This window comes from Saccostrea echinata, unplaced genomic scaffold (genome assembly GCF_033153115.1).
Source record: "Saccostrea echinata isolate AGI-Se365-2 ecotype Australia unplaced genomic scaffold, CSIRO_AGI_Sech_v1 ptg000009l, whole genome shotgun sequence".
Taxonomy (NCBI): Eukaryota; Metazoa; Mollusca; class Bivalvia; order Ostreida; family Ostreidae; genus Saccostrea; species Saccostrea echinata.
This window is the reverse complement of record NW_026889758.1, coordinates 12,696,114-12,719,403: the sequence shown is the minus strand read 5'-3', so window position 1 is coordinate 12,719,403 and position 23,290 is coordinate 12,696,114. Positions and strand designations below refer to the sequence as shown.

Sequence of the window (23,290 nt, the reverse complement as noted above, 5' to 3'; positions counted from 1 at the left end):
GCATGAGTACTCAGCAGGGCAATGATAATCTTATCAAGGAAATTTTTAGTTTAAAAAATTTGAATTTTTTGAGAATCCTAGCAAAACCAAAGATAAATTTGTTGAATTCAGGCAGTCTTTCCAGAATTAAAGTTAACATGGTAATTTAGTCAAGTCTTGATTACCCCCAAACCTATGGCATCTGTCAGTAAGTCTCAGCTGACTTGAGTGGGTGTTAATGTGGCCCATGACAACGGGAACAGTGTAGAATTTCAAATCTATCTCTCATACCCCTATTTCAGAGGTTTGATTGAAAACTAAACTTCAATTATATTGTTGATCTCTAGTTGTAGACTGAAGATAACTTTATTTAGCTAAAACACAAAGGGGGGTAAATATTTATATACAGTCAAACCTTGTTATCTCGAACTCAATGGGACTGAGAAAAAACTTTGAGATATCCGAGGATTCGAGATATCTGAGGTAAAATACTTAAAGAATAAGGGGTTGGGACTTCCAGATCACTTCAAATATCCATGGTATTTGAGATATCAGTGTTCGAGATAGCGAAGTTCAACTGTATAATATATATATATATATATATATATCATAATTATGTGCTGTGTTTAAGGTGAATAGAGGATATTCAATGTTTTTAAGTTGGATATGTCGTAAGTTTTTCATATAACAGGGAGTTTTCTATATAACACTCGTGTGAAGGGAATGAAAATCTCAAATTTTACAACTTTGTTGATATTTTCTCAGTGAAAAATGACACTTTTAATATTTTTCACACTGAAAAATATCACTTTTATTCAATGGATAAAATCATAAATTTAGAGTATTTTACTGTTGAAAATGTAATTGGTAAATCTCATCGAATAATAGGTTAGTCTTGCATCCACCTGAGACATTAGGATTAGCCTTGCACCCACTCAAGAAATTCATTGTAAACATAATTCGTTTTATTATACTTTCATGTTAAATAGTCAAATTTAATTTAATGACATTTGCTAAAAAAATATTACCCTACCCTGTGCATAAACCAGGCACTCCAGATAACATTACATTGCAACAGTTGACAATGGGTAACGGGACAAAAATTATTTTAAAACTGCAGCAGAATACTTGAAAATGTACGACAATGGGCAACAGTACAAAAATTGTTTCAAAACTGCAGCAGAATACTTGAAAATGTATGACAAAGGGTAGCAATACAAAAATTGTTTTAAAACTGCAGCATAATACTTGTGCTTGGTTCACTATGATATTTTTTTCTTTAAATTCAGCATAACAGCTTAAAAAAAATTCTATTAGCTTGAAAACATTTGTTGACCTCAGCTTCGCCTCAGTCAACAATGCTTTTTGTGGAATAACAATTTCTCGTTACCCTTAAAAACATGATATTTTTTATAATATCTATTAAGTTTATTTATAATATGTCTTAAAACTACAGAAAATGAAAATCTTTTTGCTGTAGGTGTGAATTCATACTGTCATTGTGTTTTTAACCTTGCAACTTTGTTATTTTTGTTAATTTAAAAAAAAGGTCTGGAAAATTTCTAAAGACTAGTAATGATTATAAAGTATGTGTATTAGATGTTGGTATTTCAATATTTTTTAGATCTAGATGTAACATTACATATTGGATGATAATACGTCGGCTTATTAATTCTGTTGGTCAGTGATAATGGTCACCCCGAGTACAAATATATAATGTAATACACTGATAACCTGTATCCGTGAGACTGTGACCCACGGTCAGAAACAGAACGTGTCAAATAATCACGTTTTTATTTTACTTTGGTAGCAGAAGTAATTAGTATAGAAAAACTGACTTAAATTAGAGACTTTTCATTGTTATGTTTTTATGATGTTGCAATAAACTTAACCATGTAAGTTTTGTAAAACATCTGAAGAAAAGTGAAAGTGCATTTACTGTGTTTTCCTTTATTCCTATTTTTTATTGTATATATATAGAGAGAGAGAGAGAGTGAGAGAGCATACATGTATTATTTCTATTAGCTGGATTACATAATTACATAGATAATCAGATTAAGAAATCTGGTATAATTTTTGGACTTAATATAGCAGTAAAATTATATAATAAGTAGTTCATATTTGATAGTGCAAGTTTTGTGTTTGGATGCAGTCCATCAGGGACAATATGTACCCAGATCCCAATAAGCTTATTAGGTCAGGACTATGTTTGACTTTGATTTTAAGATAACTCACTTTATATTAATCAGTGATTGATATCAATTATGGCATTTATTTATCGTCAAGTGTTAAAGACTGTTGAACTCTATTTTCCAATTTTATGATATATGCTGTGTTTCATTGATTTACAAATCCAAATTGTGAGTATTATAATTCAATTTCTCTACAAAGTAGAAATGATTTGGAGTTAAACTTTAAGCAGTCCAAATTTGGAAAAACATATTTGTAAAAATAATGACAAAATAATTTTTTTCCATTAAGTTTCCCAAACCTAATAGTCAAGAGATTACTTTCTCTCTCTCTGGAATTTCTAGTGAAACTTTATTCAAGTTTCACTTCAAATTCCAGAGAGAAAGAGAGAGAGAGAGTTATCAGAAAAATAATAATAAAATGAGAATTTAAGGAAAAAATCTGCTATGTTGATACTGGTTGTAAAAAGGCTAAGATGGTATGGTCAAACTGTTATATTATGTACAATGATAAAACTATAAAATGATTTCAGAAATGTTTCTTGCCTCTACCTTTTCCTTTTTAGTACAAAAAAGTAAACAGCATTTGAAATGCTAATACCAAAGAATTCTTCTTTTTTTTTTAAATAATTGCTTTTTTGACCGTTATTTGAATATTTACTCAGTCATGTATACTGGTTATTGACAGAGAGACAAGTATATATAAGCAAAGATATTAAAAGCGCCTGACACAATAGCATACACTCTTCTCAAGAAGGAGGAGTGAATTGAGTTTATATGCATATAAAACAGGTTTCTGATTAAAGTGGGGGACGTGGTCCTATTTTACAGAAGAATTACATCCTGCTCTGGAAAATGACAGTTTAGGGTGTAGATTTTGTTCTGTTTACACAAAACATTTCAGGTTGAATTACCTGGAAATGTAAGGTCATAGTGAGAGAAACATGTGACACGATTTATTTCTCAAGGTTGTTGAATTAATGGAGAGTTTTTACAGTTCAGTATTATGGTCTTTCTGTAATTACCTGTAGTGTTTTGTAAAGAATGGCAGAAAAGACTTGCAGGATAATTCTTGAAAGGTATAGTGTAGACTTGAGATAATCACTTCTGTTTTCAGATTTCATTTTATAAATAGATAACAGTGCATGTGAAGATCCTTGGTTTTATATACGGGAAATTATATTGTGCCGGTAGTATTAATGATTTGATAATGAAAGCTTGATATGCATCATTAAGCACACTACTTTCTTTAAATTATATAATTTTAAAAGAAAATTGAATTTTTTCTAAATGTTATTTTTTTATGAATAATCAGTTTAATACTGAATGTAATGATTCAAAACAAAATTAACATTTTTTCACCAGCTGTTTATTTATTTATCGAGACTTTCATTACCAATAGTCTCTGGTGCCTCATCTAGGTCTGAATTGTGGGAAAACAGATGTTTTTAATGAAAAGTTTGGGGTTTTTTAGAAGAAGTGAAAAATTGAATTAAGGTAGATATTTTATAAAAAGGCTTGACTCTCAAATATTATATCTATTAAGTTCATGTTACTAAGTTAAAGTGAAATTACTGTTTTGAACATATTTTTTTGTATAATTAATACAAAGGGATTGGTTACAAGTTCTAACAACTTAAAAAAACCTTTCCCTGTAATATATACAATGATTATAATGATTTATCGAACAAATTAAATACAGTTGTAATGGTAAAATGAAGTTATACATGTAATAATTATATACATTGTACAAACATTTCAAAGACACTTATTATAAGTTTAGAGTCAACAAGTCTCAAATGATACATGTAAATAATTACACAAAGACAACAATAATCATCGTCATCATCATATAAAATAAATAAACAAACTTTACACATAATAAAGATATAAAGTTATATACATGTATCTATGATAAATACAGATTTGAAAAATTTGGGGATACATGTTGTAGATTAAAAACTACCCTAATTTTTAATAAATTTGTACACTGCAAAATAACTGATTATTTACATCAGTAGACAAGGAATCATTTCCTTGTGATAAAAGGTGAGTATATATTGACTTGTCAAATGGTTATACACATGTAATGAAGAATATTGTTTATTGGCTCATATTTCCTGGCCGTTCATATTTCTTACATGCAAAGAAGAAATGATATACATTATTCTTCTTTTTGACCACATGAACAATTAGGTGAATCTGTTATATTCCTCCGATATAAATCATGATTAAGTATACTGTTGTGTCTTAATTTCATGTGTATCATATGAAACTAAATCATTAAAAACTATACTTAAAAAAAATATACTTTGTTTTTTTTTTTCAATTTTTGTCAAAGAGATATTCACTCTTGTATTATAATGTCATATATGTTTTGCAGTTAATAGTCCATAAATTTATAAAGTATTATCAATTCTTAACTAATTATAACATTAAATTTACTGTCATTTATTTGTTTAATATGTATTGACAAATGAACAAAGAAAATCAATTCATGATATATTCATGATATATTATTGAGAAAGTATGTCTATTAAAATTAACAGTTGCAGAAATTTCAAAGTTCTAAAAGTTTTTTTTTTTAATTTAGCTTTTAAGATAATTTAGAGGCAAAACTTTTTATTGATGCAGATGTATGTTTATATGGTTGAATTAATTATGTTTTTAACCCTTCTATGAGCCGGTCTGTGAGTCTTTCGTATATGTATGTTGTTATTACCTGATATTTATTTTATCTCAGAGCAGCTTAAATAAATCGGTCAATCAAACTATCTCCCTGTCATCTCATCTCAATATAATGTGTGACAGTCAAATTTCAATTAGCTAAGAAGCTTTAAATGTAAAAGCTTTAAACTTGTCAGAAAGTGGTAATTATGTGTGTATATGAAGTTTTATTTTAAAAACCCAAACTAATCTAAGGACCACCAACAGAATAAAAAATTGTACTCAAGACAAATCTCTTATCCTTGGCAGAATCTTGAAACATATTCTTGGGTCTCAAGATGAATTTAGGACCCCAACAGAAGGGAAAAAAAGTGAATTTTGAATTATTTTTTTTTATCATTCTTACTTTTTTCCCAAATGTGTTTTTTTTTTTTTTTTTTTTTAAAGTTAAATGATTTCTATTTGTCAAGACTGGATGATTGTTTTTTTTAAAGTTAAATGATTTCTATTTGTCAAGACTGGATGATTGTTTTTTAAAGTTTAATGATTTCTATTAGATATATTTTAAATTTGTTATTACACGTGTACTTGGATGTTTGAATGTGTAAATTAAGAGATTCAACAAGACTATGCTAACATAAGTGAATTTTCTGTATTTAAATCTAATTCAAGGAAGTTGTTTGTTATAAGTTTAGTAAAAAAAATTTGGTATTCCCCTTCAAGAAGGTAGAGGGATTAGTTACCAAAAGTTCTGTGAAATATTAGGTATTTCCATTTAAGAAATTTAAAGGAAGTTAGAAATGCACATTAGCATTATCTGTTGAAATAGCCCACCAAGATAATAGTGATGGGTAATAATTAGATATTTCTTCCTTTGTCTTATAACAGTGACATGAGGTGTGTAGCTAACCACCTGTGTCAGGAGTTTATGTCTGACATCATTAGTGTCACCGGGTCCTCGGAGGACGAGGATGATACTCCTCTACAGAATTATCTCCTCAGGGAGCGTGGCTGGCTCCTCCTCTACACCATTCACAGAAACGGCACACAGGTATGACACAGTATAAAACACCATCCACAAAAACGGCACACAGGTATGACACAGTATAAAACACCATCCACAGAAACGGCACACAGGTATGACACAGTATAAAACATCATCCACAGAAACGGTACACAGGTATGACACAGTATAAAACACCATTCACAGAAACAGTACACAGGTATGACACAGTATAAAACACCATCCACAGAAACGGTACACAGGTATGACACAGTATAAAACACCATCCACAGAAACGGCACACAGGTATGACACAGTATAAAACACCATACACAGAAATGACACACAGGTATGACACAGTATAAAACACCATCCACAGAAACGGCACACAGGTATGACACAGTATAAAACATCATACACAGAAACGGCACACAGGTATGACACAGTATAAAACACCATCCACAGAAACGGCACACAGGTATGACACAGTATAAAACACCATCCACAGAAACGGCACACAGGTATGACACAGTATAAAACATCATAAACAGAAACGGCACACAGGTATGACACAGTATAAAACACCATCCACAGAAATGGCACACAGGTATGACACAGTATAAAACACCATTCACAGAAATGGCACACAGGTATGACTTCACAGTATAAACACCATCCACAAAAACAGTACACAGGTATGACACAGTATAAAACACCATCCACAGAAACGGCACACAGGTATGACACAGTATAAAACATCATACACAGAAACGGCACACAGGTATGACACAGTATAAACACCATCCACAAAAACAGTACACAGGTATGACTTCACTGTATAAACACCATCCACAAAAACGGCACACAGGTATGACTTCACTGTTTAAAACACCATCCACAAAAACGGCATACAGGTATGACTTCACTGTATAAAACACCATCCACAAAAACGGCACACAGGTATGACTTCACAATTACAGGACAAAACACCATCCACAAAAACGGTACACAGGTATGACACTCGCAGTATAACCATCCACAAAAATGGTATAATGACGCTCACAATTGAAAAATTCATATTATATGATTTTTTATCAAACAAGGCTTACCAAAGAGGAATAATTTTTTTGTCATGGGTTTAATGAAAGAGCTTTTCCACTGGATAAGCATTTTATTATACTGATATATATTTCCTGGGGGGTGGATAGCAAAGTATAGCTTTGTAGAACTCTTCAGTGTTGGAGAAAATTACCAACTAATCATACAACAAAATCAGAGTGGCATCTAAATGTGAATGAAATTTTTCTGAGGAATGCATAACACATTTAACCTCTGGGGTTAACTAAACTATCTGTGAAAATTTTCAGACCATAAAAATAGTTATTTTACCTCCAAACCTTTGTAAAGGAAACATTTTAAAAGAAGTATAAAAATGACTACTATGTGAATATGATAATATAATAACTTTGAGAAAAGAATCATATATATTATATATAGTATATGTGATGCAGATTAGCCTACAAATTTAAGTAATTATGATACAAATGTGTTTAAATAGTCCAGTCTATTTCAGGGCCTTACTGTGGGAAAAGATTTCAGTAATCTTCTTGTGTCTCTGTTACCATGGTGCTTGAAATTTCCTGTGGACAACCCAAACTCTCAAGCAGGTACAATACTAGAAAGATCAGAATATTTAATGCTGTTTCAATCATCAGTAAAGATGGTTATTTTTTCATTTTACTTTTTGCTTTCAGATGAGCTAGAATCACTTCTTCCCATTAATACTTGCTTCCTCCATCTGGAGCACTCCTCAAAATGGCAGCGGTGTTCCTCTCAAAGAAACAAGGTGCTGCCTCTCACAGACAAACACAAAAGCAAATCCCGCTCATCAGGAGGCCCAAAGAAACATAGGAAGATTCCAGAAAGTATCAAAAGACTGCAGGAAAGGTCTGACAGTGAAGCTGAGAGTGTGACTGAACCGGTGCGGAAACAACGGTCAGGTCGGAGATTTGTGAGGCACAGGAGCATATCCCAGAGTCTAGGGAAGGAGCCAATAGAAAGAAGTCAGTCTAGCAAAGAGGAGGATGAGGAAGAGATGACAACACTCTTATCTAAGTACAACAATGGCTACAAATCTATTTCTCCTTACAAACTCTGTATGCTTATTTTGAATGTACTCTCAGATGTGTGTCTTTTAGATATTGACCAATCAAATCCAAGCAAAACATTGTCCCCAGTCTTATTGCCTCACTTGCTACATACTCTTACTAACTTGTACCCATCTTTGAATGGAGGAAATGAAGATTTGCTAGCTTTTCATTGGCTCAAAAGGCAACAGACATACTTTCAGAGAAAGATTCTTCGACTTATTTTAGTCATGGCATCAATTGTGGCCACTCAACCCAATGGAATAAATATCATTGTAGGACATAAGTTAGTGTCAGTTTTATTGGATGTGGCTAGACAGATTCAGCAGCTGCAAAATCTGAAGGAGCAACTTTCATATGGGAAACAGAAGACATCAGATGATCTCTCTCAGATAACTGATGACTTTGTACTGTTTACAGAGTTAATTCTGGGCCTTCTGATGGCAATTGATGTCACATTCCAATGCTTGCCATTCAATCTAGTTCATGTGAAGAGTGCCATTCAGTTGGTGGAGGAATTTGATGAGGGACATGGCTTTATTTTGTTAGAGAACATCATTCAGATGCTGGACAGTAACACGGTGAAAGCTACTTCCATTCAGATGAAGCTTGGTATTCATGTTACAGAGCCAGTGAAAATCGCTGCTTCTTTTCTTAGCACCTTGAAATCCCTGAAGCTCAATTACATTCACACTATGAAATGCACTAAACGGAAGCATAAGTCGTGCCAGTTTCAGCAGTATTTTAACCATCATCATAATATCCTTGGATTACCACATTCTTCTAAGGTTGATGAGAAGCTGGAAGGAATGCCAGAATCTTCCCTTGATAACACCACTTGCCTGATTGCTGTCTGGTGCCTATTTCTGTTGGATTTACTTTCAAAAGTCAAAGACATTTCATTGCAGGTAGAGATTTTACGAACAGTGGAACAGACAGGAAACTGTTGTTGTGTTTCATTGGAAACCATTTTTGAGCCAATAAGAAAAAGTCTGCTGTTGTTTAGTGTTGGAATCCAGAATTTTGCCATGGAGGTGTTTAATAGAATTCTACTGGAACATTTCAGTAGAAAAAATAAAAATAACAGTGAAAATCTTCTGGAGCTTACAAATTTTCAGTGCAATACCTGTAGAGATGTGAAACTAGTCAGTGTAGAAAATGTAGAAACATCAGAAAAAGCAGTCTCTTTTGCCTTGGATAGTGGGTTTTCTAGTCATGATTTTCCAGATAAAAAACCAGAGATGCCAAACGGCTCTAAGAAAGTGATGCAGGGCTTTAAAGACCTGTTGTTTTCTTCAGAGGGTAGAGTTGCAGAAGTGACAGCAAAAAATCTGGGCACCTTGGCTCAGCTAGGTAGTGAGTCACTGAAGAAGGATCTCTTTTTCAATGTTTATGTCCATGCTTTTGAGTCTTTCCTTGTTAACGTGAGTAAAAATTCATCTAGTATGTCTTCAGAAATGCAGGAGGATGAGACTTGCCATTTAGAATTTTCGTCTAAAGTGAAAGTCCACTGTTTGCTTGCTGTGCCAAATTTGTTAAAAGTGGATTCTGTGATGAAAGCTTTTCTCACAAAGAGAGGGGTAGGCCAGATTTGTAAAATGTTAGATGACAATGTTTTACGTGCTCCAGTCTTGAAAGTATTTGAGGCACTAGTTATTCTTGATGAAGTCAAACAGAGAGAATTTGAAAACAGCTTGGAAGCTGGAGAGGAATCCAAGTCAAAAGCAGGGATGGTTATCTCAGCATTTATTGATGGTCTTGCTAAGAAGACAGACATGAGTTTATCCCTGTATCTTTCCAATGAAATAAAATGTGAGAAAGATTTGTGTAAAATTGGTCCTGACAATAAATATGTTCAAAATCTCACAGTTATGGTAGACATGTGGGAAACATGTGCCAAGATCTGTCTGAACAGTGAACACTTTGTCATGCATTTATTGGAATCCCAGTGTCTTCCAATAGCAGGAAATCTTTTACTGAAAGTTCTGAAACAACTCAAGTCCTCTGTTGGTTGTACTCTGGCTCAGCAAAGAGGACAGGGTGAGGAACAGAGCAAGGACTCCTCAGAAGATTCTGGACAGGAACTGGAGCAGTTGGTTTCCTTGACGATGAGCATGCCCTCTGTATGCTTCCTGAAGCTTGCTCTGCTTCAGAGTCTTCTGACTGTTTGTAATGTCTGTTACAAGCACCATGGCCGGCAGGTAAGTTTATGTTATAAATTTTTTTTTGAATATAATTAAAACATAGAGAAATTGCCATTCTTTTTAAAAACGTTTTTTTCTTACCATATTTTGTCTGGTGTCTGTCAGTTTGTCCATCTGTAAACTTTTCACATTTTCTACTTCTTCTGAAGAACCACTGGGGCAATTTCAACCAAATTTGCCACAAAGCATCCTTGGGTGAAGGGGATTTAAGTTTGTTAAAACGAAGGGACACACCCTCTTTCAAGGGGAGATAATTAAGAATTAGTGAAGATTTAATGGCATTTAAAAAAATCTTCTTCTCAAGAACCAGAGAAGTTGAAACTTATATGAAATCTTCATTACATAGAGTAAATTTAAATTTGATAAAACCATGGTGCCCCAGGGTAGGTTGGGACCACAATTGGAGATCAAAGTTTTACACAAGAATATATAGGGAAAAATCTTCTCAAGAACAGCAAATCTATGATTAGTTATATTAATATCGGAACATCTTTAGGTAGTTTAAATTCAAATTTGTTAAGATCATGGCCCTTGGGGTAGGGTGGGGGGCCACAGTGGGGGATCAAAGTTTTACAAAGGAATACATAGAGAAAAAAAAACTTAATTTTTTTTTTTAGAACAACAAAGCTATGATTATTCATATTGATATGGAAGTATCCTCAGGTAGTGCAGTTTCCAATTTGTTCAAATTGATGACCTCCCTGGATAGGATTGGGTCACAATGGAGGATCAAAATTTTACATAGGAATATACATGAACAAATCTTTAAAAATCTTCTTCTCTAGAACAACAAAGTCTGATTAATCATATTGATATGAAAGCATCCTCAGGTAGTGTAGATTCAAATTTATTCAAATCATGACCCTTTAAGGGTAGGTTGGGGTCACAACAGGGAATCAAAGTTGTACATAGTAATATATGATAGGGAAAAAATCTGCTGATGAAGAATGGCAGGGCCATATTGGTTCAGGTGAGCGTTGTGGCTCATAGACCTCTAGTTAACTTATTGTGAGAAGAGTAACGAGCTTATTTATGATAATCTTGATATAAATTTGATAAATTTAACATTTTCAGAAGTAAAATTAGTTTTTACAAATCATGACACTAAGTAGCAATTAAGTATGATGTACATTCTCATTTGATATGCATTTAGATTTTTGACATAAAGAGAAATATTGAATATAAATTCTTGATAACAATTTCAATGGATTTTTTGTGTGTGTGTGTGGGTAAAAAAGAGGGGGAAAAACACAGGAGGGGAAAAAATTCTAAAAATAGCCTATATTTAAGGGGAAAAAAGATGTCAGGAAATTATATTGTTTGAATGACTTTCTTCTTTGTTTTTCATTAATGGGTTAATTGGTACACGATTGTGGAGTTCACTATAGCACATTGTTGACAGGGTAATAAGGATATGTACACCACAAACTTTGTCACAAGATGAGATGATAATGATCAAATGATGTAAGATGCTATATCTCAGATATGAGTTACCATGTAGGGAAACACTTTGTTTATGCCTGTCCTTGTAGGTAAATTGTTTTTGTTTTTCAAGCGTATAAGTAAGACGTAAATTACTACAGGGCTGGGCATTGTAGGTGATCATTCTTGTCATATTTTTTGTCCAATTAATCTGTTGATGGAGGATAAAAGAATCTCATTAATATTTTTGTTTTGTTCTGTAAAATTATTATCTTGTCATTACTATCAATTAAAAATACATGTTTGTTTATCATTATCAATTAGAAATACATTTTTTTCATCAGTATCAATTTGAAGTTCACAAGTTTTTTAAATTAAAAAAAATATAATATATAAATAATCTTAATCTTACTGTAAGAAGAAATTTTTTTAACGCACTGTGGCATTTAGTGCAGGGAATTTGTAAATTTTAAGCAGTTGATGATAGCAAATTGATAAACAAAAAAAGGGTTAGGGGCACATGTGAATTGCATAACTTGCAGTGCCCGTGAGTTACATGTCATTGAATAGATGCACTTTAGTTAATGTATCTATATATGTTTATTTACACACACTGAAAGTTATCTTATGAACATAGATAAATAAACCAATTAAGAAATAGTGTTTATTTTTCATATTGATATGAAGCTTGTATCAATCCCAGGGGTACACTAACTGGTACAGTGTTACAGATAGGAGAGAGGAAAAAAATAAATAGATATAATATATAAATGTGCATGTATGTATAACCTACATACATGCACATACGTTATTAAAACTTGTAATTTACATATATAATACATGTATACTGATAGTGGCTGAACATACACATGTACCTCATTGAGTTTAAACTGGTTTTACATATAACTGGATTGTATGGGATGTAATGATTGAGGGGGACTTGAATTTGATTGTTATAAGAAATTTGATAATAGGTACTTAGATTATCAAAGCTTACTGTAAATGATTTTTTTCACTTGCTCATCATATACTTTAGTGATTACTGAGTACATGTACATGTTTGGATATAAACACTTGGTTAAATTATTTCTTTTTTGTTTGTTTTTGTTTAATTTGTTTTGTTTGTTTGTTTTTCATCAGTAAATGTTATATTTCCAATGTCATTGTTATAATTACATTTTTTCTGATTAAGATCTGTATAATGAAACATCGATTCTGTCTGTTATTTTTCAAGATTTCTTATGACATTGCATTAGTTACCTATGATTATGGTCTGTGATCAGACATTTTTCTTATTGTAGGATGAAATCAGAATGTGGGGGAGGATAAGGGAAGCGTTCCAAGATTGCGCTGTTCTACCAGCCTCCCGCCTCAAAACATTATTTGACATCATGTTGATCTCTGCTATGCCCAAGAAGGTCACAGTTTTTGACTCCAACCAAAAAAGTAGCATACCTCAAGATGTAAGTAAAAGTTGTACATATGGAGATAAGAAATACTTTTTATGAATACTATAGAAGCACAAATTTCATTGAATTGTCATTTAAAAGGTTTTGTGGACATTAAATTTCGTTGTTTCGAAAGTAATCCTTTTCAATATATAGTCATATAAAAATTTTGTGTGGGATTTAATTTCGTTGATAATTGTTAACAATATTAAAGAAATAAACAAAATTTAATCCCCAACAAATATTTCTGCTTTTACAGTACTCAATTGTAAATAGTATTAAGATGTTTTATTTACATTTTTAGTTAAATTTCTCTTGAAGGTAGTATATACATTATTTGATAATATATTAAAAATTAGACTACTTGTTTAAAGTTTATAAAGGATGATGATATTGATGATGATGAAATTCGACAACTGTTACATGCGAGCAGTGAAGACGATGGAGATTCTGTCTGGGTGATAGAGAAAGGTTACGATGGGGACACAGAAACATCGCACGATGATGTGAAGAAATGGGGCTCAGACTCCCCCTCCAGGAGGGAGTACTTTCCCTCGCTGTTCAGACTGATGGTAGAGCTACTGATTAACTGTCAGAGACACCAGGCGGGGAGGGACATCCTCCCCCAGGTCCTGTTAAAACTTTTACAGACTCTGAAGGGGAACTCAGCAGCTGTGATGGTCATCTGTGAGGAGGTTTGTAAGGGTTTCCAGAGATGTACATTAAAACTCGGTCAGAGCATGCCCATACTCAATATCTGCTTGTAACAGTCAACATGAAATGAAACACTATATAAATATTGCATGTAGTTGAGGTAAACATTGAAAATTTTCATCCCAAGAAAACCATTGTCAACCAAGACTCCAGGAATCAGATCTAAGTAATTGATTAATATGAAAGTATACTATAATAGAAATATCAACTGTATTATATGATGTATTATAGCTAAAAACTAAGGAATTTTTTACTTTTTGTGGAAGTTTGCTAATGACATCATGCTTTACCTTATTTGGGTCTGATAATTTGAAAACTACCATTAATAACTATTGCTATTTATACTTAATTGTAGGGGCTGCTCTATAAGTTACTTACAGGCTTCTGGACCCAGCTTACTGCAGAAGATGATAAAGGAATGGGTAAGAGTACATGTGTATACATATGATAAAGGAAAGGAATGAGTATATATCAGTGTAGAAGAGTTCTATAGTACTACAGTTTCTTGAAGAAATTAGATCCTATGTTTGAATATTAAGGAGTGCTGGGTGTCCTGTTTTCTAAATGTTTGGCTAATTTCAGTGAGAACATATCTACTTTCCCTCATTCAGTGCTTGGCACAACACAGGATCACATCTCTAGAACTCCAGAAAATCCTACAACTCTTTCAGCACTCACATATTTCAAGAGTATGTATATCTATATCTGAAGCTTGTTGATGTCATTATACTTTATTACAAAAAATGTATCTTCGGAAAATTTATGTAAAATGAAATTTGTAAAAAAAAAAGTTTTGCTTTTGGTAGAATTTTCTGTTGTCGTGTTTGTTGACGATTGTGGAGCAGTCTAGTGTCCAGCCACACTACAGTATTAAGTTTCCTGTCAAGTCCAGTCCCAGAAAAAGTTCCTCCACCTCATCCTCTGTTTCCTCAGGCAGCATAAAGCAGTCCACTGAACTCCCAGCTCCAAAAATAAAATCCACAGAAAAAGGTAGTGCAGTGATTCCTCTTCTACGGTCCTTGTCTACCATGGTCACCATGATGCCTACAAATGATCTGAAGATACAACAGGAACCAGAAAATTCCCAGAAGGCTTTTGAACAGGAAGTATGGAATGTGATGGCAGTGGAGATCCCAGTAGGCATTGGGGTCACTTGGCCTCCTTATCAGTCAGGTTTGACCTTTGCCCTGTGGCTGAAGATCTGTGAAGAGGAGGGCATGACCTTGAAGCCCACAACAGTCTTATCAACAGGGAACCACGTTTATGCTTCCAGTAGTGAGGGTATGTTTTTGTTAAAATGCTACCAGTGTTTCATGTACTAAGTTTTTACTGAATGTGCAAATAAGTACAAATAGTGCAATGAGGTGAAAACTGGAACATTTTTGTTTTCCAATATCTCAAGAGATAACAGGTCCTTTTTTTATTTAGATCTGACCCAGAAAGGTGTCATCAATGGAAAGTCTGTGAAACCACTGGTTATGTCTGAGTGTATCCATGTGATGTCAGTTGGAACACGAGAGAAACTGCTAGAGGTGTGGATCTGTTGTAAAACAGGAAAACTACTCTTCAGGTGAGTGTGAGTTAAAAGTGGCAAGTCAATATAATTGAATTTTTATTGTCAGCTTAAGAGTTTTTCAGCATTGTCTTCATTGTTTAAGAAGGAAATGCACTAAACTTTAGTACATTTGCTTTTCAGACTAACATCAGAGACAAATGAAGATGGGTTGGTGTTAGATGAGGCCACATCTCGAGACTGGGTGCATCCAGGGAAATGGCACCACATCATGTTCAGCTATATAGAGGCTCTGGAAAATACAGACAATGTGGATCCAAACCTTGTTGGCAGGGTGTGAAATTAATTCCACTCCTAGTATCAAACTTATATTGACTGAATATTCACAAATGTAGAAATTAAGTGTAGGGATACATATACTGGGTAATCTCACTTAATTCAGAAAATGTTGTTAAAATTATAATATTGTTAAACGTATAGTATGTTATAACACTGAGTTTGTGATGGTTGTTGTTGTCATTGTTTCCATGGTAATTGACAGCTGACCTTGACAATTGATGGGTGGCAGAGACAGGAAATTAGACTAGAGCAGCCCAACCCCTCAGTCAAGGTCGACACACTTGAGGGTAAAGGCAGGCTCTGTGTGGGTCATGTCTATGAAGAATTGCGAGAAATGACAAACTTCTTACCCTGGCAGATGGGGTCTTTGTCAGTATTCAGAGGTGAGCAGACATTTGTAAAGCAGAATGGATACGGTTTGGCTGTGTTTTGTAGATTTGGATGTTTATTTCTTGCATACAATTTCAGGTGTAGATATTAGTGAGGAGGAATGTTTATATTTGTATGCCCTTGGTCCTAGCTGTAGGAATGTCAGTAAATGTGACGGTCCAGAACAACCAATCTCCTACTCCACCTTTATATCAAAACAACTGATCCAGCATGCCAACATCTCTCATGATACTCTGGTGGGACTGAGGCTAGTAGATAGAGATCAGCTCAGGGTGAGTGAGGACTCAGTTTAACATCAAATAATTTATCCTGCTTGATGCATTATTTATTTGTCAGGCTCTTGTTTGAAAATAAAAACATTAGAAAACATATCAAAAATTACAGTCAAACTTCATCATCTTGGACTCAATGGAACCGAGAATAACTGAGTTTTTTGAGGATTTGAGATATTGAGGTTAAAATACATTAAGAAAAAATGGTTGGGATTTCCATCTCACTTTGACATATCTATGGTGTCTGGGTTGTTAATATTTGAGATACTGAAGTTCAACTGTATATTGATCAAAATCTCTAAAGAATGATGATATGATATAATGTGGAAAGGTTTTTAACCATTTAATAATTGGATTGCAGATGAAGATTATGTTACACTACAGTGGAGGCAATCCTGACCAGGTCCTCTTGTATGAGTCTGCCCTGAGGTCAGAAATCCCCGCCCTGATGGCAGGTAACCTTGGAATTCCCCAGCCGCAGTCTCTCTTGTTGTGCCAGCAACCATTGCCGACTGGGGTGATGACTCATGGGAAAGTCGCCACTAAGCTTTGTTATGGACTGGAGAAAGCTGTTAAGGAAGTAGGAGGCATGGAGGCCATTATGTATCTAGTGGCTAAGGTATGTGTGTGTGAGCATCCTCTGTGTCTCAGTGTTTATAGCAGTGTGTCAGTTTGTTTAAAGTTTGAAAAAGAATTGATAGAATTAACTGATGGTCTTTCTTTTGTACAGACATGGATAATTTGACCTAAACCATATCATTTTCTTATAAACTAGAGAATTCTACCGATTCACAGACACACTGAAGATAACATACACTGTACATTTGTGAAATTATACCAGGTACCTGTTTTTGTTTTACAGACAGTGGAAGATAACACATATGACAACCATGAGAATGACCAATCAGAGGAGTGTATTCAGTCTAAAGCCTTGCAGCTTCTATTCTCTGTGGTCAACTTTTCACCAGACTTAGATAATGACTATATGACAGCCAATGGAAACAAACTTCTGTCTAAAGTCCTGACCACTTCCAGGGGAATTTTGGGATATACCACACTCAAGGTAATTTGTCATTTTCGCATGCCATTTTTCCTCTTATAGTGCTAAGAACATTTTAAATCGGCAGAATATGGCAGAATAAATCACATTTTTGTTAGTACATTTTGTCTGAAGTAAGGAATTCTTAGTAAAGTGATCATAATTTGGTTTTTGAAGATGGTACTTGATTCTTTTACAGGTGCTTTTTGATGCTTCCACCACAGAGTCAATCTTTAGGTTTGACACTGACACTGGTAACCTTGTAATGAGGAGAAAGAATGAGGCAGTGGTTACCAGGGCAACAGTGATTGAGGAGTTAATCCTCAACTGGAGGATCTGGGAGGGTGCTGAAGAGGGGGTTCTAGATCTGCTGTTTAGAGGGCTTGCCTCACTGATAAGGGAAGACCACTCTCATCAGGCTTTTAACATCAAGCAGTTCCACTCTGTGTCTGTTGTGGACAAGATATTTAATATTTATCAGGTGACTTCAAGTGTAATTGTAATTCAAAAAATGGGCAATGTACATAGAACATAATCTTGTTCTGTAGTGAGAATTCTAGACATCGGGGGTCTAGAAAAAATAACAAAAACTCCTAGACCCTGTGAATGGACAATCATTTGGATAATGATCCATTACTCAATCAATCAATAATTAAATAACTAATATTCCATATATAAAGAGGAATATTGTGAATTCCTTAATGACTGTACATGTATCAGATTCTTTGCAAGTCCAAACACATATTCCTTTTAAAATACAATGTATGGTGCTAATTTGTTCGAAAGAGTGTATTGCATTGTTTTTAAGCATATAGCAAAAATTGGTTTCCTTTGTTTGGATCTTCAGTGTTCAATATTGTAATTCAGGAAAGAATTCAAGATGGCTGCCCAGCTTATCCTGTGTCCATTGGTCAGTCTGTGGTCAGTATCATCACAAGCATGATGGGAAGCCCACCAGATATGCACATCATTGTGTCGGTGTGTGATTTCTTGTTGTTTGTCCACCCAGCAGCTAACACGTATATCAGCTGTTCTCAGTCAGGCTTCTACTTTAAGCTGTGGTGGGGTGAGTCTCAAAACTGCCTATAAATTGTGTAGTTTTAAATTAAGTATGTGGTACAGAAAAAATTCAACTGAAAGGCATTTAATTTTGTTTTCTCTATATTAAGAAACACTTTATTTGAATTCGTAACCGTGAATGTTATATCCAATGGTATGATGTAATTGATGAGGCTTCTGCAGATTCAGGTAAAGACCAGACAATGAGATCGAGTATGAGCAAAGTCAATACTGTGAGAACACCTTCAACAAGTACCCCCCACACTAAAGCTTCTGAGGAATCAGACCACAATTTTACAGGTAACCTCTATTTTTATTGAATTTTAGATGTTTTTGTCATGCAATACATTGAAAAGTGTGACATGGGTATAACATTACACATGTTCTTGGGCTAACTAAAGAAAAATTTGGATGTTGGTGTTGCACCTTATAAAATTTCCCAGAGGTTGCATGTCGGTATCATTGTGGGTATTCATAGCACTCAGATACATGTATATTTACTCTCAACGAGTACAAAAAATGTTTGATAGATGAGAAAATTTTCTTAATACATGTAATATAGATCAAATTGTTTGCCTTAAAATTTACTTGTATTTTCAGAGGTGGATTTTGTCAAGAAGAATCTGTTTAAGGAAGATGATACAGTATTCAGAGATGAAGCATATCCTCCAGTAAAAGTGTTACACCACAAACAAGGCAGCTGGATGGAAATTATCACTCCTGAAGAATTCAAAACTAATCAGGATGATGATGGTACACTTCCAAAAAGTTTGGATCCTCCCATTTTTTCAGACGACCCAAAGGCAGCAGCAGAAATTAATGCTCAAGACTCAGGGGAATTAAATAAACAAGGTCACTCACCAGGCACAGGAAGAACCAAAGACCAGTTGAAGGATGGGAACCAGTCAGCATCTGATGCTGTGGTGATTGACAGTGAACACTTGGAGACCGTGTCAGATCTGGAGGGGAGCAGTGGGTCCACATTCCATAGCAGCCATCTGCCCACTCCTACTGACCTTGACAATGAAACCTACACTCAGTTTGAGAATCCATTCACAAAGTCTGTGTCTTCTTACACTTCAGAGGAAATCCATCATGATGATGAAGGACTGATTGTTCAGAAGCCAGATGTCAATTTTGATGAAAAGGCAGAAGATAATGACTTTGAACGTGGTCTGATTGCTGTCTGCATTGGTGAATATTTATTTTATTCTTATGTTTTACAGTTACAGAGCTGTTGTAATCAATCAAAGTTTCAGAGATACTAAATCATGCACTAATAGAGATTTTTTTCTCTGAAAATAATCTGTTTTATGGACAAGTGGTATTCACATAGACCTGCCGTCTGAAGCATGTACATATTCAGATGTACCTTGCCCCAGACTATTTGTGAGCATATGGTGGAAAAAATTATTTAATTGTAGGATTGTTGAAGACCTTGTCCAATGTTGTGATCAACATGCCTGATACCATGGTAACCAAAGTATTGCAGAATGTCATTAATACAGATATTCTGATCATTATGGCTCACAGTAACTCTCCTGAAGTTAGGACATGTGTGATTAAGGTAAGACCAATACAGAACATATATGATTTAGGTAAGACCTTTACAGAACATTATTGAGTTAGTTAACATTAATTTATGATTTGATGTGGGTTACTTAGTTATATATAGAACAATCATAAGGAAATGCTTGTATTGTAAAATAGGTGATTTTTCAGTATGCAGTCAGCTAAGTAAAACATGTTAATGTACATCTTCTATTTTTTAGTTGCTGAGTAGTTATTTATTCCGAGCTCCACCAGAGCAGGTGTCTGACTTCCTGAAAAAAGAGAGTTTCCACCTATTGGGGGCCCAGTTTTACCAATACCCATCTCATACTCAGCAGTTGGAGGAGTCTATCTCACTAATACTTGGCTTGAGATTCACTTTTGACTCAGAGTATGTTATCACACTGGAAGAGTTGCTATTAATTTAAGAGTCAAAAGCCTCTAAATTTCGTAAACCTGATGACTTACTACCACTTATATTAATATTTTCATGTTATTTATTAGTATAATTTTATTATATTTACATTTCCAAATATTTTTCCTTAAGATTCTTTGCAAAGTAGAAGACTGTTCATTTTCTCGTGAACTACCATGGATGAGCATGAATATCTCCATTGTTACGTCATAATACCGTACTTGACGTCAAAACTATAGTGCAGACTGTTTTGCTTTAAAAATGACAGTTGAATGGTGTAATTTGTGGTAACTCATCAGAAATTAATGTAAATATAAGAAATTAATTTAATTTTTGAAGATTCATGAGGTACATGAACTACAACGCTTCACGCCGGCATATTTATCATGAAGCGCTAACACGCTTCATGAAATATGATGGCGTGAAGCGTCGTAGTTCATGTCCTCATGAATCTTCAAAAATTAAATTCATTTCTTAAAAATGCCATTTTTTACATCAGTATATGTAAGTAATATACTAAAGCTTTAGATTAATTGTATATAATTTCTTTTGGTTTCTTTAAGCAAGCAGAGATAAAATACATGTAGCATTAAGCATCCAGTAGAATTAATATGAATTTTTCACATTATAGTTTGGAGATTAATAAACTTGAGATGACTCCAGTCCAGCAGTCAGCTGTTGTTCTTCTTCTGTCTCTGCTGGAAAATACTCTGTGGGACGTGGCTCTCTGTCATAATGCCCTAATTACAACTAAAAAGGTAAAAATAATGTCCTACTCAGAACTATAGAAAGGTAAATCATAATACCCTACTCTCAACTAGAAAGGTAAGTCATAATGCCCTGCTCACAACTAGAAACATAAACCTTAATGCCCTACTCTCACGAGAAAGGTAAATCATAATGTCCTTATCATAACTAAAAAAGTAAGTCATAAAGCCCTGCTCTCAACTAGAAAAGTAAATCAAAATGCCTTAATCACAACCAGACAGGTAAGTCATAATGCCCTAATCACAACTAGACAGGTAAAACATAATTCCCTACTTACAACTAGAAAGGTAAATCATAATGCCCTAATCACAACCAGACAGGTAAGTCAAAATATCCAGTAATGAGAGTCATTGTCCAGTAACTAGTTTGCTCAATCAAATTGTCTTTTTTTTTGGTTTTGGAGACATTTTTAAAAGGAAAAAGTCATCTGACAAAATTTTGTTTTAGATGTTTGAGAGCAGCTCAGTCCTTGGTTCACTGATGTTGGAGGCAGGCCTGATAGAGGTGCTCACAAACATGTTGGCACGGATCCATCGACTCTCCTCAAGGTATTATTAAACACAGTTATCTTTCTTGAAAGACAATTTTAAGAACAAAGATACAGTGGAACTTTGGTATCTCAATATTTCAAATACCAGGAATATGTCAAAGTGAATTGGAAGTCCCAACCAATTTTTCTTTATTTGTTCTAACCTCAATATCTCAAATCCTTGGAATCTCTGTGTTTTTCTCAACTCGGCCAAGTTTGAGATAACAAGATTTGATTTGCTCCTCATTAACTATTTCTCTATCATACATTTTTGTCTGCCATATGAGATGGTATGATACCTGCAATAACATCCTGGGTTAATTTTCAGGAGTACAGATATAGCTGGAAGAGATGAACACCAGATCTGTGTAGAAGATTTACAGAACCTGGTCTGTGTCATTGCCTGTAGGGAATTCAGGTAAACAAGTTACGTTATGACCAAAAATGTTTTAAGCTTAATCACAGACAGTCAAAGATAATTACTTGATGTATAGTAATATTTTGGTGAACTTTTGACATTGAGCATTGATTTTGTTTAAAGTGCAAGTGGAGGCCATCATCTTCAACAGTTTGATGATCTTCGATATTTACTACGGCAACTGGAGACCAAAGAAAAGGCTGTGTTTGGTAGGATTAAAACATTGCAAACCAGCTTGCCAAATAAATTCTTCTAATTTTGCAAGCGCTTTCATACAAATGACTTTGTTGTTTTTGTTTTACAGGAGAGAACAGCCAGGTTTTACAGAACCTGAAGAGTCTACAGTATAGCGTGATCCTGTTCCAGCTCAATGTGGTGGAGAATGCAGGCCAAGAAAAAGTCTTCCGTCAGGTGTCAGTACCTGAAAGTCTCACTGAATCACCTGGTAAGAACTCTTTGTACTAAGTGTACCAATTTTGATGGAACACTTTTTAAAGTTCTTAAAATATATGTATTTAGGAGGATGCTGTTTTGTCAAAGCAATTAAGATTTTTTTTTGTGAGCTCTGACCTTTTGATTTTCAAAATCATTTTCCATGATGGTCTAAAATTAAAAATGTTACCTGCACTGTAAAACTCTGTACACTGTTTCCTCCATAGGGTATGCATTTGGACCCATTTTCCCAACCTTCACAAACCGTCCTGAAAACCTCACTGAATCCCTCCCCAGATTATCAGCTCTTCCTTTATCATTTACCTCATCTGTAGACATTGACAACCGGTCGAGCTATCATGGAGATTCAGACAGTTCTGCATCATCTGGGCGTTTGTCTCGTCACCAGTCCTTAGTCAGTAGCCTGCCTTCAGATGCACCTCAACCCAAACCGAGCAAGTCCTCGTTCTCCATTGCCAATATGTTCAACAAGTTTAGCTCCAGGAAAAGTCGTCTAATGGTCCTACCACTGTCCCAGTCAGAAGTGAACGAGAGATTTAAAAAGCTCCTGACCTCTGCTGTAGACATGATTGTCCATACAGGTATTCACTGCTGACAATTTTGTGTACATTATTAACAACTTTGTCAAGTACTCATCTGAAATTCTGTGAGTAAAGTTTGTCTATCTGGTAAAATAATAGGAAGACTTGTCTTACAATTTTATCATATTGTGATAAGTTATTATCATCGAGCAATATTAGTCATAATTTTTTTTTGTGTATGCACTGTATA

General features: G+C 34.4%; 1 protein-coding gene across 2 annotated transcripts in view; it reads left to right on the top strand.

Annotated features, from left to right (window-relative positions):
* Positions 1–23,290, top strand: part of LOC133181789 (lysosomal-trafficking regulator-like) — a 50,963-nt gene that overhangs the window by 9,124 nt on the left and 18,549 nt on the right. For both annotated transcript variants that reach the window (XM_061316385.1, XM_061316384.1), the window contains exons 3-28: positions 5,724–5,886; positions 7,412–7,505; positions 7,593–10,186; positions 12,913–13,074; positions 13,434–13,754; positions 14,129–14,195; positions 14,356–14,462; positions 14,580–15,054; positions 15,202–15,343; positions 15,470–15,620; positions 15,828–16,008; positions 16,094–16,287; positions 16,649–16,906; positions 17,150–17,350; positions 17,526–17,807; positions 18,194–18,392; positions 18,569–18,685; positions 18,986–19,579; positions 19,810–19,952; positions 20,158–20,327; positions 20,983–21,109; positions 21,567–21,667; positions 21,977–22,066; positions 22,190–22,275; positions 22,371–22,511; positions 22,726–23,100. In XM_061316385.1, the coding sequence (XP_061172369.1) occupies positions 5,724–5,886; positions 7,412–7,505; positions 7,593–10,186; positions 12,913–13,074; positions 13,434–13,754; positions 14,129–14,195; positions 14,356–14,462; positions 14,580–15,054; positions 15,202–15,343; positions 15,470–15,620; positions 15,828–16,008; positions 16,094–16,287; positions 16,649–16,906; positions 17,150–17,350; positions 17,526–17,807; positions 18,194–18,392; positions 18,569–18,685; positions 18,986–19,579; positions 19,810–19,952; positions 20,158–20,327; positions 20,983–21,109; positions 21,567–21,667; positions 21,977–22,066; positions 22,190–22,275; positions 22,371–22,511; positions 22,726–23,100 (7,535 nt within the window). The remainder of the gene's footprint in view (positions 1–5,723; positions 5,887–7,411; positions 7,506–7,592; positions 10,187–12,912; positions 13,075–13,433; positions 13,755–14,128; positions 14,196–14,355; positions 14,463–14,579; positions 15,055–15,201; positions 15,344–15,469; positions 15,621–15,827; positions 16,009–16,093; positions 16,288–16,648; positions 16,907–17,149; positions 17,351–17,525; positions 17,808–18,193; positions 18,393–18,568; positions 18,686–18,985; positions 19,580–19,809; positions 19,953–20,157; positions 20,328–20,982; positions 21,110–21,566; positions 21,668–21,976; positions 22,067–22,189; positions 22,276–22,370; positions 22,512–22,725; positions 23,101–23,290) is intronic.